This window comes from Felis catus, chromosome F2 (assembly GCF_018350175.1).
Source record: "Felis catus isolate Fca126 chromosome F2, F.catus_Fca126_mat1.0, whole genome shotgun sequence".
NCBI classification, from domain to species: domain Eukaryota; kingdom Metazoa; phylum Chordata; class Mammalia; order Carnivora; family Felidae; genus Felis; species Felis catus.
Genome location: NC_058385.1, coordinates 50,002,661 through 50,017,441, shown reverse-complemented (window position 1 = coordinate 50,017,441; position 14,781 = coordinate 50,002,661). Strand labels below are relative to the sequence as shown.

Below are 14,781 nucleotides of genomic sequence, written 5' to 3'. Positions count from 1 at the left end.
CATACAAAGACAACCAAGTTTCACTTGTGAATATTGGTGTAATCCTAAATTGTTCAAAAGAAATTTATACCATAATCAAATGCGGCTCATTTAGACATACAAGTCAGTCGCTATTAGAAAATTTTAAATGAATTTACCATATTAACAAGTCAAAGAAAAAGTATATGATTATCTAGAATAGATGTTTTAAAGCATTTGATAAAAAGAAAACATTCATTCCTGAGTTTAAAATAAAATTAAAATCTAGATAAAGGAGGGAAACTAAAATTATAGACTATAAACAATATTTAGAACTGTCCTTGTAAAAACTGGTTAGGGGCGCCTGGGTGACTCAGTTGGTTAAGCATCTGACTTCAGCTCAGGTCATGATTGCACAGTTTGTGAGTTCAAGCCCCACATCAGGCTCTGTGCTGGCATTTCAGACCTTGGAGCAGGCTTCAGATTCTTTGTCTCCCTCTCTCTCTGTCCTCCCCCATTTACATTCTGATTCTCTATCAAAAATAAACAGACTTTAAAAAAAATTTTTAAAAACTGGTTAAAGATGGTAACGTAAAGGCATTTTTACCTTACTCCTCTCCCTTGAAACCTACCAAAATCAACAAAGACCATCTTATCAAGAAGAGATAGAGGATTAGATTGTAATTGCTTGCTTGAAGCCAGGGACTGGAGTCAGGCTATTGTGCTCAAGAAAGAAGGCTGAAAAGAACTTCTACTAACCACTGTCTGAGTTTGTATGGGGCTGAGAACTTAAAGAAGTGGGAAGACATAACCTAACAAATAGGAATTTAACCAGGCCACCTAAAGACTCCGTGACAGGACCTATAATGCTGTGAACCACCATGTTAAGACTGTTCTGGAATGCAGACCCAGTTGGAAGTAACTATAAAACACAGGCTGTGGAAGAATATAGAGAGAGAATAGATTAAAAGGAGAGAGAGTGAACCAGAAAAGCGTCTAAAGAATAAGCCTTATTTCCAAAATGTATGGAAAATGTTAATACTGACAGAAACAGCCACAAAATCCAAACACAAATTTACTCCAGACGTAATACACTTACTATATCAGGGTTTTTTTGTTTGTTTGTTTATTTTATTTTAATTCCAACATAGTTAACATACGATGTTACATTAGTTTCACCCAGTGTTCATCACAACAAGTGCATCAGGGGTTTTTTTTTCCTTAAATTTTTTATGCTGTGAACACTTTGGTAGTTAATGAAATCTATAGATCCTTTCCCAGAATCTTTTTAAACTCATAAATCATAATACATACCATTACAAAGGGAACCAATTATATTGAACAAAGCTATCTGATATTTTTTACAAATACGTAATATAGTAATACATGCTTATTTATTAACATATTAGTAAGTGATGGTTCTAACAACTACTGTAATTCCGAGGTGATTTTGAGTGTAAATAGTGATTCTAGGTATCTATTAAAACTGAAATGTAATGTGTAAATATCTGTGATTTCTGTTGGTAACAGAGTGACAGGTACTGTAAATACTATAATGGTTTGTTTATATTCATAAGTGAAATTTCAAATTTCAGTTAGAGATTAGTGAAAATAAGGTTGTAAATTTTTCCACCAAATTTGACATTTTGAGAGGAGAATAGAAACACTGAATACTCTTACTTGGACTTTATTAGAACAAAAGTATGTTTTAGTATTTGAATTACAACATCAAAAGATAACTCCTGAAACAATAGAAAGCAGTCTTGAGTAAAAGTAAAAGAAACTTAAAAAAAAAAAAACCCAAAACCTACGAATACAAAAGAAGAAAGGAGGAAAATTAGAACTCTGATAGAAAGGCCATTCAGGAAAAAGCTCATTTAACCTTTAAAAGACAGACCATCTGATTGGGTTTATTGGTTTGTTGATTGGTATAATCCCCCTATAAAGGGCTTCTAAGAATATACTAAAACAAAACTAACACAGAAAGTTTAAAAAGGGGGGTGGGGATAAAAAAAAAGATAAACTTCAGAAATACTGAGAAAGAGAAAGCTAGTGTAGGAACATTAACATTAGATATAATTGAGCTTAAAACACAAAATATTAGTAACAAATGGAATAAGCCACTAGGAAGATATAATCTTGGTAAACTTTGTATACCTCCTAACACAGTCTAAAATACAGGCAAAGTAGCAAAATATGGGGAATTATCAAGCAAGTTTGACTAAGACAGTGGAAGTTTATAAACATACCTTTAATTAGAATTTAATAGATTAAACAGAAAAAAAATTAGTAAAGATAGAAGATTTGATAAACAAAATTAACAAGCTTAATCCAGTAGGAACATGTATTATATATGTGTATATTATACTTATTTCAATGAATAGAGAATATATATATTCTTTTCAAAGACATATGGAACATTTATAAGAAATTGATAATGTATTAAACCACAAAGGAACTCTGAATTCCATTTTTTAAGACTTTACATCATTCAGAATGTGTTCTCTAACCACAATGTAATTAAATTAGAAACCACAATAAAAAACCCATATGTTTGGAAACATATTCCTAAATAACTCCTGCATTAATGCTGGAAATCACAGTGGTACTGAACTCATAAAATATTTTGAAAATAACCATAATAAAAGTATTATATATTAAAACTGTTGGAACACATTGGTAGAGTACCTAGTGAAAAATTTACAGCCTAAATGCATTGAAATAAGTAGAATATGAAATAAATGAGCTCCCCATTTACTCAGGAGTTTAGAAGGAAAATTACAGGTGAAATCTTAAGTAGAAAAAATAATATGATCAGAAAAAAATTGAATTAACAATAAGATTCAATAAAACAAAAAACAGGCTTTCTGAAAACTTGGGGAAAATAGACAAATCTGAAAGCAAGACTGAAGAAAAAAAGGAAAAGGTACTAATAAAAGTGAGCAAAAGTGTCTATAACTACAAATACAATAATAGAGATTTAAAAAAAAATTTTTTTAACGTTTATTTATTTTTGAGACAGAGACAGAGCATGAATGGGGGAGGGTCAGAGAGAGAGGGAGACACAGAATCCGAAACAGGCTCCAGGCTCTGAGCAGTCAGCACAGAGCCCGACGCGGGGCTTGAACTCACAGGCCACGAGATCATGACTTGAGCTGAGGTTGGACGCTTAACCGACTGAGCCACCCAGGCGCCCCTTTTTTTTTTTTTTTTTAATTTTTTGAGATTTTAAAAGTCATACGGGAATATTACAAGTAGTTTGTGGTAACATTATTATACAATTAGATGAATCGGACCATTTTCTGGAAAATGTACATTACCAAAATTGGTTCAACAAGAATTAGAAAGCTAATTAAATCAATATTCGCTAAAGAAATTGGATCAACGTTCAGAATAAGATTCTAAACCTGAGTAATTTTACAGGCAGGTGTTACTAAATGAATAGATAAGGAAATCCTTAACCTGATGAAAGGTATCTGTTAAAAAAATTTTAAATCAAACTTAATATTGAAGTTAATTTTAGTGCCAAGGGCCAGGATGATGACGCATGTTTTCACTGCTTGTACCAGAACCCTCAGAAAATGCAACAAGACGATAAATAGAATTAGTAATACAAAAAATGGGAAGGAAGAGATGAGTCTCTCCTTTTTTTTCCAGTACTGTGCTATCTCCACAGAAAATCTAAGCAAAATAAAGACCACAGACATGAAATTTGTTTAATGTAAGAAAGTACGATTTACGGCTTTGTACCAATAAATTTTACTGTCAAGATAAAATGGTAATTTCTACAAAAATTTAAATGATCAAAGTGACTCAATACCAGTTTAGAAAAAGCTGATTAAACCAAAAAACGAAGAAATTAAAATTTTCAACTCTAGATCTGTACTTGAAATAGGCACATGGCCCAGGTATGTGAACAGTCTTTGTTATATAAACTACTGTGAAGCATTAAAAAAAAAGAAAACCGAAAAACTAATTTTGCTTTTAAATGTATCTTTTAAATTCTAAATGAAATATTAGCAAAACTAATCCAATAGCGTATGCATGAATAGATATTTCTTTTGTTCTGGACAAGGATCCTGCTTTCCTCAATCTTAAACATTTTAATGGATAAAAACATACTAGGGGATTCCTTAGCTTGAATCTGACTAGCCCTCCCATGAACAGTTATCAACTTTGGATAAAAGTTTTTTAAAAACTACTCAAAGGCACTGGAGAGTAATCAGAAGCTGGAGGAAACTCTTAAAAGAAGGGATCCACACTGGTGAGATAGGTTTGCTTCCTGTGTGTTCCCTAATCCGTGCAGAATGTAGTAACTAGAACTCAAGCAGACTGCCACAGTCTTGTCAGTTTATGGTTGTATCACAGGGTGGAGTTGAGGCTGTCAGAGTAGCTGGAAATTGAAAAGGCAAATCCAAAAAGGAGAGAGCTCCAATGTAGGAAGTCCTTACATCTACATATAAATTCTTCTCAAATTCCTTGCTGTTTTCTGAACTGTGCATGCTTAAGAGACTCCCAGGAGCCTTGTAGAAAGCTACGCAAGGATTTCAGTGCCTGTGTGGTGTAGCTGAGACAGAGTTTGGAGTCTGAAACTTGCTGAGTTTGACGAGCTTGTTAAATACCTTGGGATTTCATTGAAACCACAGAAATGTCATAGGTAAAGACAATGTCCTAAAATAAAGAGTTCACCTAAGACTAAGTAAGGGCAAAGCTGAGCCAAGCCTCCCTCCACAAGTGCAGGATGACCAGACCAGGATGTTCCATGCATGATAGAAGAAAATAAGTGTAAGAATCTTGACCTGCCTCTGAGAACACACAAAAATTAATTCAAGATAAATCCTAGATGTGAATGTAAAAACTAAAACTCATATAAAACATTAGGAGAAAACATTGTTGAATATCTTGAGGTAGGTAAAGATATTTTAGAGAGAACACTAAAAGCACTGAACATAAAAGGAAAAATAGGCTTCATCAAAACTAAGAATCTCTGCTCAGGGAGCTTGGGTAGCTCAGTTGGTTGAGAGTCCAACTCTTGATTTTGGCTCAGGTCATGATCCCAGAATCATGGGATTGAGCCCCCTGTGGGGCTCTGCACTGAGCATGGAGCCTTGCTTAACAGTGTCTCTCTCTTTCTCTCTCCCCTCTTTCTCTCCCTCTGCCCCTCTCCCTGCTCATGCTCTCTCTCTCTCAAACTCAAAACAACTTTAAAAATTAAAAAAAAAAAAAAACACCCTCTGATCATTAAAAGATACAATGAAAAGGCAATTTATATAGACTAGAAGAAAATTATCAATACATATATCTAACAAAGAACTTGAATCCAGAATATAAAATTAATTTTTATAACTCAAGAAGACAACCCAATTTTTTTAAATGGGCAAAAGACTTGAACAGACACTTCACAGAAGATGTAAGAACGGCCAATAAGCACATGAAAAGATGTTCAACATCATTAGTCTTCAGAGAAGTGCACATAAAACCACAATGAGAGATGTCAGTTCATGCCAACTAATGACTGAAGTTAACAGGAGTTACCTCACCAGCTATTTATTGAGAGAATGCACGTGTGGATATCAGTACATACGTCTTGTGTTACACACATGCCCCCAAATAGGGACGTGTTTGTTCAACGTAAAGAATTTTTAAATGAATAAGAAAAACTTCTGATGGGTAAAGGATGATATAGCAAGGCAATTCATAGGAAAAGAAATAGTAAACTGGAAAAAATGTTTCCATCTCGGTACATAAGGAAATATAAAATGGAGCAATGATAAATATTTTATCATTAATATAAGGTACTTTCACATACATTCAGTGGGAGTGAGTTGGTATAAATATTCCTGTCAGTGTCTATCAAATTTAAAGTGGAATTTTGTGTTTTGACTTAGCAATTCTACCTCTAGAAAAATTTACCCTAGAGAAATATTTGCTCGTGTAGAGATACATGTATAAGGGTTCTTTAAAGCATTGTTCATAATAATGAGAAATTAGAAACAATCAAATTATCTGTCAGCCTTTGTTGTAGTTACTCAGAATACTTAAAGAGGAAATATCCTCATGTAATAATCCTTGGATAATTAACTTCTTTATCACTTGGATTAAGGCAGAAGCAAGGAGGTAAAGTCAGATACTCCCTTTTTGGTGGAGACATGTTATTGGAAAATAATATTTTAGTTTCTCTTTTTTCATAGCAGTAGCTAATTTTGTGTGTACTTTTTGATACCTTTTAATGCATGCCCATATTTTGTGAACTACAAGACAATGTTTGACTATAATGTAACTTATGTTAAAAAAAAAGAAGTCTTTCCAAACTTAGGGGTTTTTCACTGATAAAGATTTTTTGTTTGTTCACTTCTAACTTTTTTACTTTGCTCAGATTTATGTTATTTGATCTCCTGAAAGTGTAAGCTATAAGCTTCTCACTAAGCAAGCAGACGAACCAGTCTAATCGAAGAGGAGGCTGACTTTCTCTTTTTCACTTTAGCTTATCAGATTAGGTGTGGTGTTTCTGGTTCAAATACAGAATAATTTAGGATATTCTGAATTAGAAGTGGTCCTTCCTAAACACACACAAAGAAGAAAAAGGAACAAGGTGCCAACTACTGCCTACGTTTTTTTAGCATTATTTTGGAATCTGGTATTTTTTATGAAGAAGTATTGTTCAGGAATCTGAGAAAGAGATACAAACATTAGGAACGTAGAAACAGTATTATTATTTGCTGATGATATGGCTATATGCCTGGAAAACCCAGGAGAATCAATGAATATTGAATGAAGGCTTATAATAAAGTCCTCAGTTATTAAGTATTATTAAGTGAAAATTTTCCCCCAAATTACCCTTATTAATAGCCTTTTCTGACTTTTTACTTGTAGCTTTCAGGATTTTGATATTCAAGGGTCCAGAAGATGCAGTTTGGACTGGTTGACGATAGAAACATACAAGAATATCGAAAGTTACAGAGCCTGTGGTTCGACAGTTCCACCACCATATATTTCTTCACAAGACCACGTCTGGATCAGGTTCCATTCCGATGACAGTATTTCTAGAAAGGGTTTCAGACTGGCATACTTTTCAGGTGTGTTTTTAAAAAAAAAAAGAAGAAAGATAATGAACAGAATTCTGTAGTGTTAAGTACCAAGTCACTTTGGGGCTAGTCTTCTAAACAATATCTGTCTAATTGTGACTAGACCTTAAGAAGCTTGAGATTGAAGGGGCGCCTGGGTACCTCAGTCGGTTAAGCATCTGACTTCGGCTCAAGTCATGATCTTGCGGTTTATGAGTTCGAGCCCCATGTCGGGCTCTATACTGACAGCTCAGGCCTGGAGCCTCCTTCAGATTCTGTGTCTCCCTCTGTCTCTGCCCCTCCCCTGCTCACATTCTGTATCTGTCTCTCTCTCTGTCTCTCTCTCTCTCAAAAATAAACATTAAAAAAAAAAAAAAAGGGTTGAGATTGAAGAAGGTTCAGGTGCCCTAAAGCACAGCACGGCCTCATACAGGTGTTTTGTATATTCTAATGAACTGATTAATTTTATAAACTAAGGTCAATTTTGTTTTCAAATTTTAAATACATCAATTAATTAATTACTTTAATTAAATACTTAATTTTAAAATTAAGTCTTTTTGGGGTGTCTGGGTGGCTCAGTTGGTTAAGCATCCGACTTCAGCTCAGGTCATGATCTCACAGTTCATCAGTCAGAGCCCCGCATTGAATTCTGTGCTGTCAGCACAGAGCCTGGAGCCTGCTTCAGATTTGTGTCTCCCTCTCTCTCTGCCCCTCGCCAGCGCTCTCTCTCTCTCTCTCTCTCTCTCTCTCTCTCTCTCTCTCTTTCTTTCTCTCAAAAATAAACACTAAAAAAATTTAAGTAAGTCTTTTTTTCCCTCAAGTGTTTACTGACATCCTGAAAGTTACTTCAGAATATGTTTTTGTGTGTCTGAATTACCATGGTCTTCACAGCTTCGCAAAAAAGACCGCTCTGTTCCATCTTCCTAGTTTGTAGTATCAAATCTTCTTTCACTTCTTTAAGTTATATCTACTTTTTTGCTGAAAATCATTTTGTATCTTCTAAAATCTGTACTTGTCCTTTAGCTTTTTTTTCTTAAAAACACAGTCTTTGTAATACTTATTTAGCTTTCGAAGCACATTTTCTGTCACCTGCTTACCAATAAATAAGTTAATGGAGATGTATTATCCCAAACACTGTCAGTTTGGGGAACTGTCAGGAGCTAATGTTTGATTTTCTTTCCATGCCTCACTATTGGTGTATATTTAGCATTGTACACTACAATAATTGGAATTCTGTAGGTATTTCAGGTTTTTTCCTCTCTCCTTGCCCCTGCTAATTTGATGAATGAATTTATAACATAACTCAAATTCATGCAGTTGTATAAAACAATAGAAATATAAAGTGGCAGTGTTGTGTTATGGTCACATGAATCATTGTGAACCGTGTATAAAGTTAATCTTACAATAATCTTAGCAGAAATTTGGTTCTAAAGAATAGGATTACAAAATATACTGTAGGACACATATAGCAAAATATTGTGTGTATGTATATAGATTTAGATATAAACAAGAACTAGAAAAGGATATGAAAAATAGGAAAAAAAATTGATTTGAAAGGTGATTATTGTGGGTAAATTTTTCTTCATTTGAAAATATTCTAATGATGTTTATGCAATAAATTATTTTCAAATTTTAGGCAGTGCAGTCTATTGGCTCAAGTGTCTTGTATCATATCACTAAATGTTCTGCAGTAAGAGAGTTCTCTACAAAAGCAGAATTGTTCTTTGTTCCCCCAAGATTTTATTTAAATTCCAGTTGGTTAACACCCAGTATAATTTTAGTTTCAGGTGTAGAATTCAGTGATTCATCACTTACATATAACACCAGTGCTTATCACAACAAGTGCCCTCCTTAATGCCCGTTCCCCACCCACTCCCCTCCAGCAACCCCTCAGTTTGTGTTCTCTTCGCTTTAGATCAAAATACAAAGGTCTTCATGGAACAAACAATAAGTATTTAATGAATTGAACTGTTGAGTAATTAGTGAGCCAATATCAGTTTGCCACTAGAACTGATCTATTTTGTAAAATAAGATTTTTTTAAAACCCTATCACTTGGGCTTAGTTAATGTTTGTTATAAAAGTGTCACTTACTGTTACATATCTTTTAAAAGAGTATGTTTTTTTCTCCCTTCTTCCATCTCCGTCCTCCCCACATCCTCCCAGGGAAATCTGAAGAGCCAAACTGTGCTCGCGATCAGTTCCGCTGTGGCAACGGGAAGTGTATACCAGAAGCCTGGAAATGTAATAACATGGACGAATGTGGGGATAGTTCCGATGAAGAGATCTGTGCCAAAGAAGCTGGTCCCCCAACGGCTGCTTCTTTTCAGCCCTGTGCCTACAACCAGTTCCAGTGTCTGTCTCGGTTTACCAAGGTTTACACTTGCCTCCCGGAGTCTTTAAAATGTGATGGCAACATTGACTGCCTTGACCTGGGAGATGAGATAGACTGTGATGTGCCAACTTGTGGACAGTGGCTAAAATATTTTTACGGTACTTTCAATTCTCCCAACTATCCAGACTTTTATCCTCCTGGAAGCAATTGCACCTGGTTAATAGACACTGGTGATCATCGTAAAGTCATTTTACGCTTCACTGACTTTAAACTTGATGGTACTGGTTATGGCGATTACGTCAAAATATACGATGGATTAGAGGAGAATCCACACAAACTTCTGCGTGTGTTAACTGCTTTTGATTCTCATGCACCTCTTACCGTTGTTTCTTCTTCTGGACAGATCAGGGTACATTTTTGTGCTGATAAAGTGAACGCCGCAAGGGGATTTAATGCAACTTACCAAGTAGATGGCTTCTGTTTGCCGTGGGAAATACCCTGTGGGGGTAACTGGGGGTGTTACACAGAACAGCAGCGTTGTGATGGGTATTGGCATTGCCCAAATGGAAGGGACGAAATAAATTGCACCATGTGCCAAAAGGAAGAATTTCCCTGTTCCCGAAATGGTGTCTGTTATCCTCGTTCTGATCGCTGCAACTACCAGAACCATTGCCCAAATGGCTCAGATGAAAAAAACTGCTTTTTTTGCCAGCCAGGAAATTTTCATTGTAAAAACAATCGTTGTGTGTTTGAAAGCTGGGTGTGTGATTCCCAGGATGACTGCGGCGACGGCAGCGATGAGGAGAATTGCCCCGTAATTGTGCCTACCAGAGTCATAACTGCAGCCGTCATAGGCAGCCTTATCTGTGGCTTGTTACTGGTCATTGCATTGGGATGTACCTGTAAGCTTTATTCTCTGAGAATGTTTGAACGAAGGTCAGTATCAAGACAAAATTGTAGTGGTTATGGCTTCTGCGGTAAACATGGCCCCAGTATTTGCAACCGTTCTTTAGTGTGATCAGCAGTATACTTTGGTCTCATACTATTTTGGGAAATAGATAAATATCTTTTATGATTTATAAAATCAGTGTGAAAAGGCTAAGACTCAAGAGGCTAAACACATAAAAACTAATACTTAGATGGGGTACCTGGGTGGCTCGGTCAGTTAAGCATCCGACTTTGGCTCAGGTCATGATCCCGCAGTTTGTGAGTTAGAGCCCCACATCAGACTCTCTGCTGACAGCTCAGAACCTGGAGCCTGCTTTGGATTCTGTGTCTCCCTCTCTCTCTGCCCCTCCCCCACTCACACTCTGTTTCTCTCTCCTTCAAAAATAAACAAACATTTAAAAATATATTTTAAAAACTAATAAATACTTAAGAACTGGTATTTACTAGTTTTTGTTTTCAGATTATTTTGTGGGAATTTTGCAAGCTGCAATATTCAGTTGTAGTGTTTTAACCTGTATTTTTGTAAGTAAGAATTCAATTCTAAATATTTGAGAACCTACTAGGTTCAAAGCACAATACGGGTGAGTAGAAAAATGAATAAGGCATAATTTCACAGGCACTGTACAGTTAGGAGGAAGGCATTGGTGAGTGGAATAAGATGACAAAAATATAAATGGTAGAAAAGCTGTAAAAGTATAGAGGAAAAGTCAAAAGTTAACGTAATCTGATGGGGGGGGAATGGAAAGGCTTTTATTGAACAAGTGCCATTTGAAATCTACAAGTAGAATGTAGACAGGGAAAGATATTGTAGTTGAAAAAAAATAGCCTGGGAAAATGCATAAAAGTAGGAATGCCTAGCATTGCTTGGAAGAAGTATCACATACTTCATTTCATCTGGAGCCTAAGATACATATCAAGGGCTAAAAGTTAAAACTTGGAACATGGGGCTAGTGTCTCAGGTCCATGACAGCTATGTGTCAAGAGTTCTCAGTTAAGTCAGAAATGTTAAGTATTAAAAGGTGACCTTCAGGGAGGGTTTTCTTCCACGTGGTGTGGGATAGATTGGACTTGGGAGAAGCTAATGGCAGAGAGAGGTCCCTTAGGACACTGTTGTAGAGACAGTGACACTCAGTCCCAGGAGAATTACAAATAATAGATTCAACAAAAGATTTCATATACCCAACAGGTAAGCTAATAGATACACGCAGATGCACAGTATCAAAGTAATCATGCTGCCTCTTTGGCCACAAAACTTTTGACTACATTGCAGCATAAGAGCTCAGTGAAGAGTCAGAGGTCTTATAAGAACAAGCTATTCCAGAAAGTGTACTGGTGACTCATTCACTCTTTTCCTCATCTAAAAACTAAATGTGTTGAACTTGATTACTTTCACCTAAAGTCTCAAACCTCTTATGTTCTTAGGGCTTTAAAGATCTAATACATTTACCTTTTATGGGAATTTCTAATTCACTAAAACTTAGTGATCCAGGCTCCTAGTGAAAGCCCCATGGCTTTTTGCCTTTGTATTCTCAGTGTCAGAATGCTATAGATATCCAATAAATGTTAGTTGGCTAAGCTTTAAAAATGGTCAAATATATTAAGGTTCAGATCTTTTTCATTGTTGATTTAAAAAATTATTTTACCTTGCCTTTTTAACCTTTTCTGTTCCCCTGTTTTCTCTAACAGGTCATTTGAAACCCAGCTGTCAAGAGTGGAAGCAGAACTGCTAAGAAGAGAAGCCCCTCCCTCTTATGGACAGTTGATTGCTCAGGGTTTAATTCCACCAGTTGAAGATTTTCCTGTTTGTTCACCTAATCAGGTATGTTGCAATTTATGATTTCTGTTTCCTAAAATGAATTCTATATTTGTATATATGATAAAGGACCTTTGTCATAATTCTTGTAGTCAAGGATTATTAAATATATGGAGGATTTGAAATTATGTTTCATTGTATTTTAACAAATGCTACAAAATACCAAATGTTTTCATTCTTCTGATTTTGTTATGTGATTCTTAAGCATTTTACTATTTATGATAATTTGGTGCATTAAAATTCAGAAGTAAAGTTTAGTAAGTTATTTTCTGTTTGAACTAAACATCTAGAAGATTTAAGAATGAATGTTAAAATTAATACATTAGTAATCTGCTAGATTAATGAGTTAATAAGTAAAAGTAAATTGCAATGAAGTTAACATTTCTACCTGACTAGAGGGAAAACTTTTGTTCACAGCCAGATTTTACGGTGTTTAAGAATTCATACCGTTTTTTTTTTTTAACAGTAACTAGCAATATATCAGTAATTAGATTAACTAGTTAACAATAAAAGTAATTGCAATGAAGTTAACATTTCCACCTGACTTGAGGGAAAACTTGACAGCCGGATTTTACACTGTTTAAGAATTCATATCATTTTCTTTAAATAGTAACTCATTATTTTTTTTAATGTTTCTGAATTCTTTAAAGTTCTATTAACACTATTTTGGGGCTCCTTGGTGGCTCAGTTAGTGAAGCATCAGGTCATGAACTCATGGTTCGTGAGTTTGAGCCCCAGATCCGGTCAGCTTGAGCCCCTCTTCAGGCTCTGCAGTGACAGTGAGGAGCCTGCATGGGATTATCTCTCTCTCCCTCTCTCTTCCTCTCTTTCTGCCCCTTGCTCACTCTCACTCTGTCTCTCTCAGAACTAAATAAATTTAACAAAAATATAAAAAATTAAAATTAAATAAAGTCCTATTAGCATTTTTTTAAAAACTTCTTTTTCAATGCCTAAAGTATACCAGGGTTCATAAAGACATAAGGGTGTATACATTTAAAATGCAAATTCATTCAGAAATATTTATAAAAATTGATAAACATTCTTTTCCCAGTGATTTAATTCTGTGCAAAATGGAAGACCGTTTTCTTTCTGGTAGATATGATTTCTGACTACAGTCCGTCACCTTTATTTGAGTCTTAAGAAATATTGGTGAGAATTTATAGTTTTAAGAACATTTCTCTAGATGTACCTTGCTAAGTAAATAATTCAGAAGTTCCACTGGTCAGAATTTTGTGTGCAAAATAAGAGAAAGCCACACATTCTCAGCCCTGCCAGGTGGCCGGTTTCTTTTTAGGTGGGAGCTCCAACAATGGTCGGCTCCGCCCACCTGGTCTACCATCTGCCATCTGCCACCTACCACCCCTATGCCCCGAAGCTCCTCCAAGAGTTCAGCTAACGGTGGAGTTAAAGAAAGCACAGCCCACCCCAAACAGGTCTCACCTTTACAGAAATTATAAGTTCTGAGGTTCCCAAAATGATTTTCAGTTTTGACTGTTCACTAGATGGACTCCGAACTCACTGAAAGCTCTTATACTCAGGGGTATGGTTAATTACAGGGAAAAGACCTAAATTAATTCAGCCAAAGAATAAGACCCCTGGAACAGGGTTCAGGAGGGTGCCAAACCCAGGTCTTCCAGCTGTCCTCTCCCCACAAAGTCGAGACAGTGTTACACTCTCAACACGGGTGTGTGACAATGTGTACAGAATATTGCCAACTAGGGAGCTCGCCCGAGACACAGCCTCCAGAGTTTTTACTGTGGCTCCACCATGCAGGCATGATTAACTGCGCATGTGGCTGATCTCAGTCTCTAGCCCCTGCACACTGACTGATCCTGCCGAGTCCAGTGCCCACTCTACATCACACTGCTCCTGTGGCTTAGAGCCTCCACCTTAGACACAGAGTTATCTGTATCTGGCTGGCCCCAGGCCCCACGCCCCAGGCTAGGACACTCCTGTCAGAGATGATGCTATAAGGGCTCAGAGATCACATCCCAGAAGCAGATGGCAAAGGTCAGACCTCACTGTGAATAACATTTAATTCTTTACTACATACTACAGCATTCTTTAGGTTTATAGTTTAGCCTTATGAGGGAATTATACTTAACAAAGTTTTAAAATAAAATGTTATGAATAGTAAGCTAGATTTTATTCCATTTATGAGATTAAACTTTCAAATTTCAAACTTTTGGTAACACATTATCAATTTGTTATTAATTATCAATTATTATTTTCCTTAAAAAGAAAAAGAATGTTCTAAATTCCCATCCCATTCAAAAATAGAAATGCTTTCTGAAGAATGCTTTCTTCTTCATAAACTGAAGAAGTATGTAAAATTATCCCTAAAACATTAGGAATCTAATGGTAAATTAATTTTAATTAAACAGACTTTTAACTTTTAACTCTAAGTAGAGAACTTCACTATGACGGACTCTAATGTGAAAGTGAGCGTTGTTGATCTCGATGGGTGATAGCTGAATAAAAGGGAAGCTTATCTGGAGAGCCTTCTGTTCACTGCTGGGTATAACATAGTACTCACATGAAAGCCTTAGAACTCAAATGCTAAATGGTGAGGACCACATCTACGGAGAAATTCCTTAGGGATGTGAACCGGTTTTTTTGTTTGTTTGTTTGTTTTTTAATATAAAATTAGATACTTCTTAATTGG

The 14,781-nt window shown here is 35.8% G+C and overlaps 1 protein-coding gene across 2 annotated transcripts in view; it reads left to right on the top strand.

Moving 5' to 3' along the window:
• LRP12 (LDL receptor related protein 12) overlaps nucleotides 1-14,781 on the top strand; it is a 73,616-nt gene that overhangs the window by 55,362 nt on the left and 3,473 nt on the right. For both annotated transcript variants that reach the window (XM_011291429.4, XM_011291428.4), the window contains 3 exons: nucleotides 6,832-7,034; nucleotides 9,187-10,291; nucleotides 11,990-12,122. In XM_011291429.4, coding sequence (XP_011289731.2) covers nucleotides 6,832-7,034; nucleotides 9,187-10,291; nucleotides 11,990-12,122 — 1,441 coding nt within the window. The remainder of the gene's footprint in view (nucleotides 1-6,831; nucleotides 7,035-9,186; nucleotides 10,292-11,989; nucleotides 12,123-14,781) is intronic.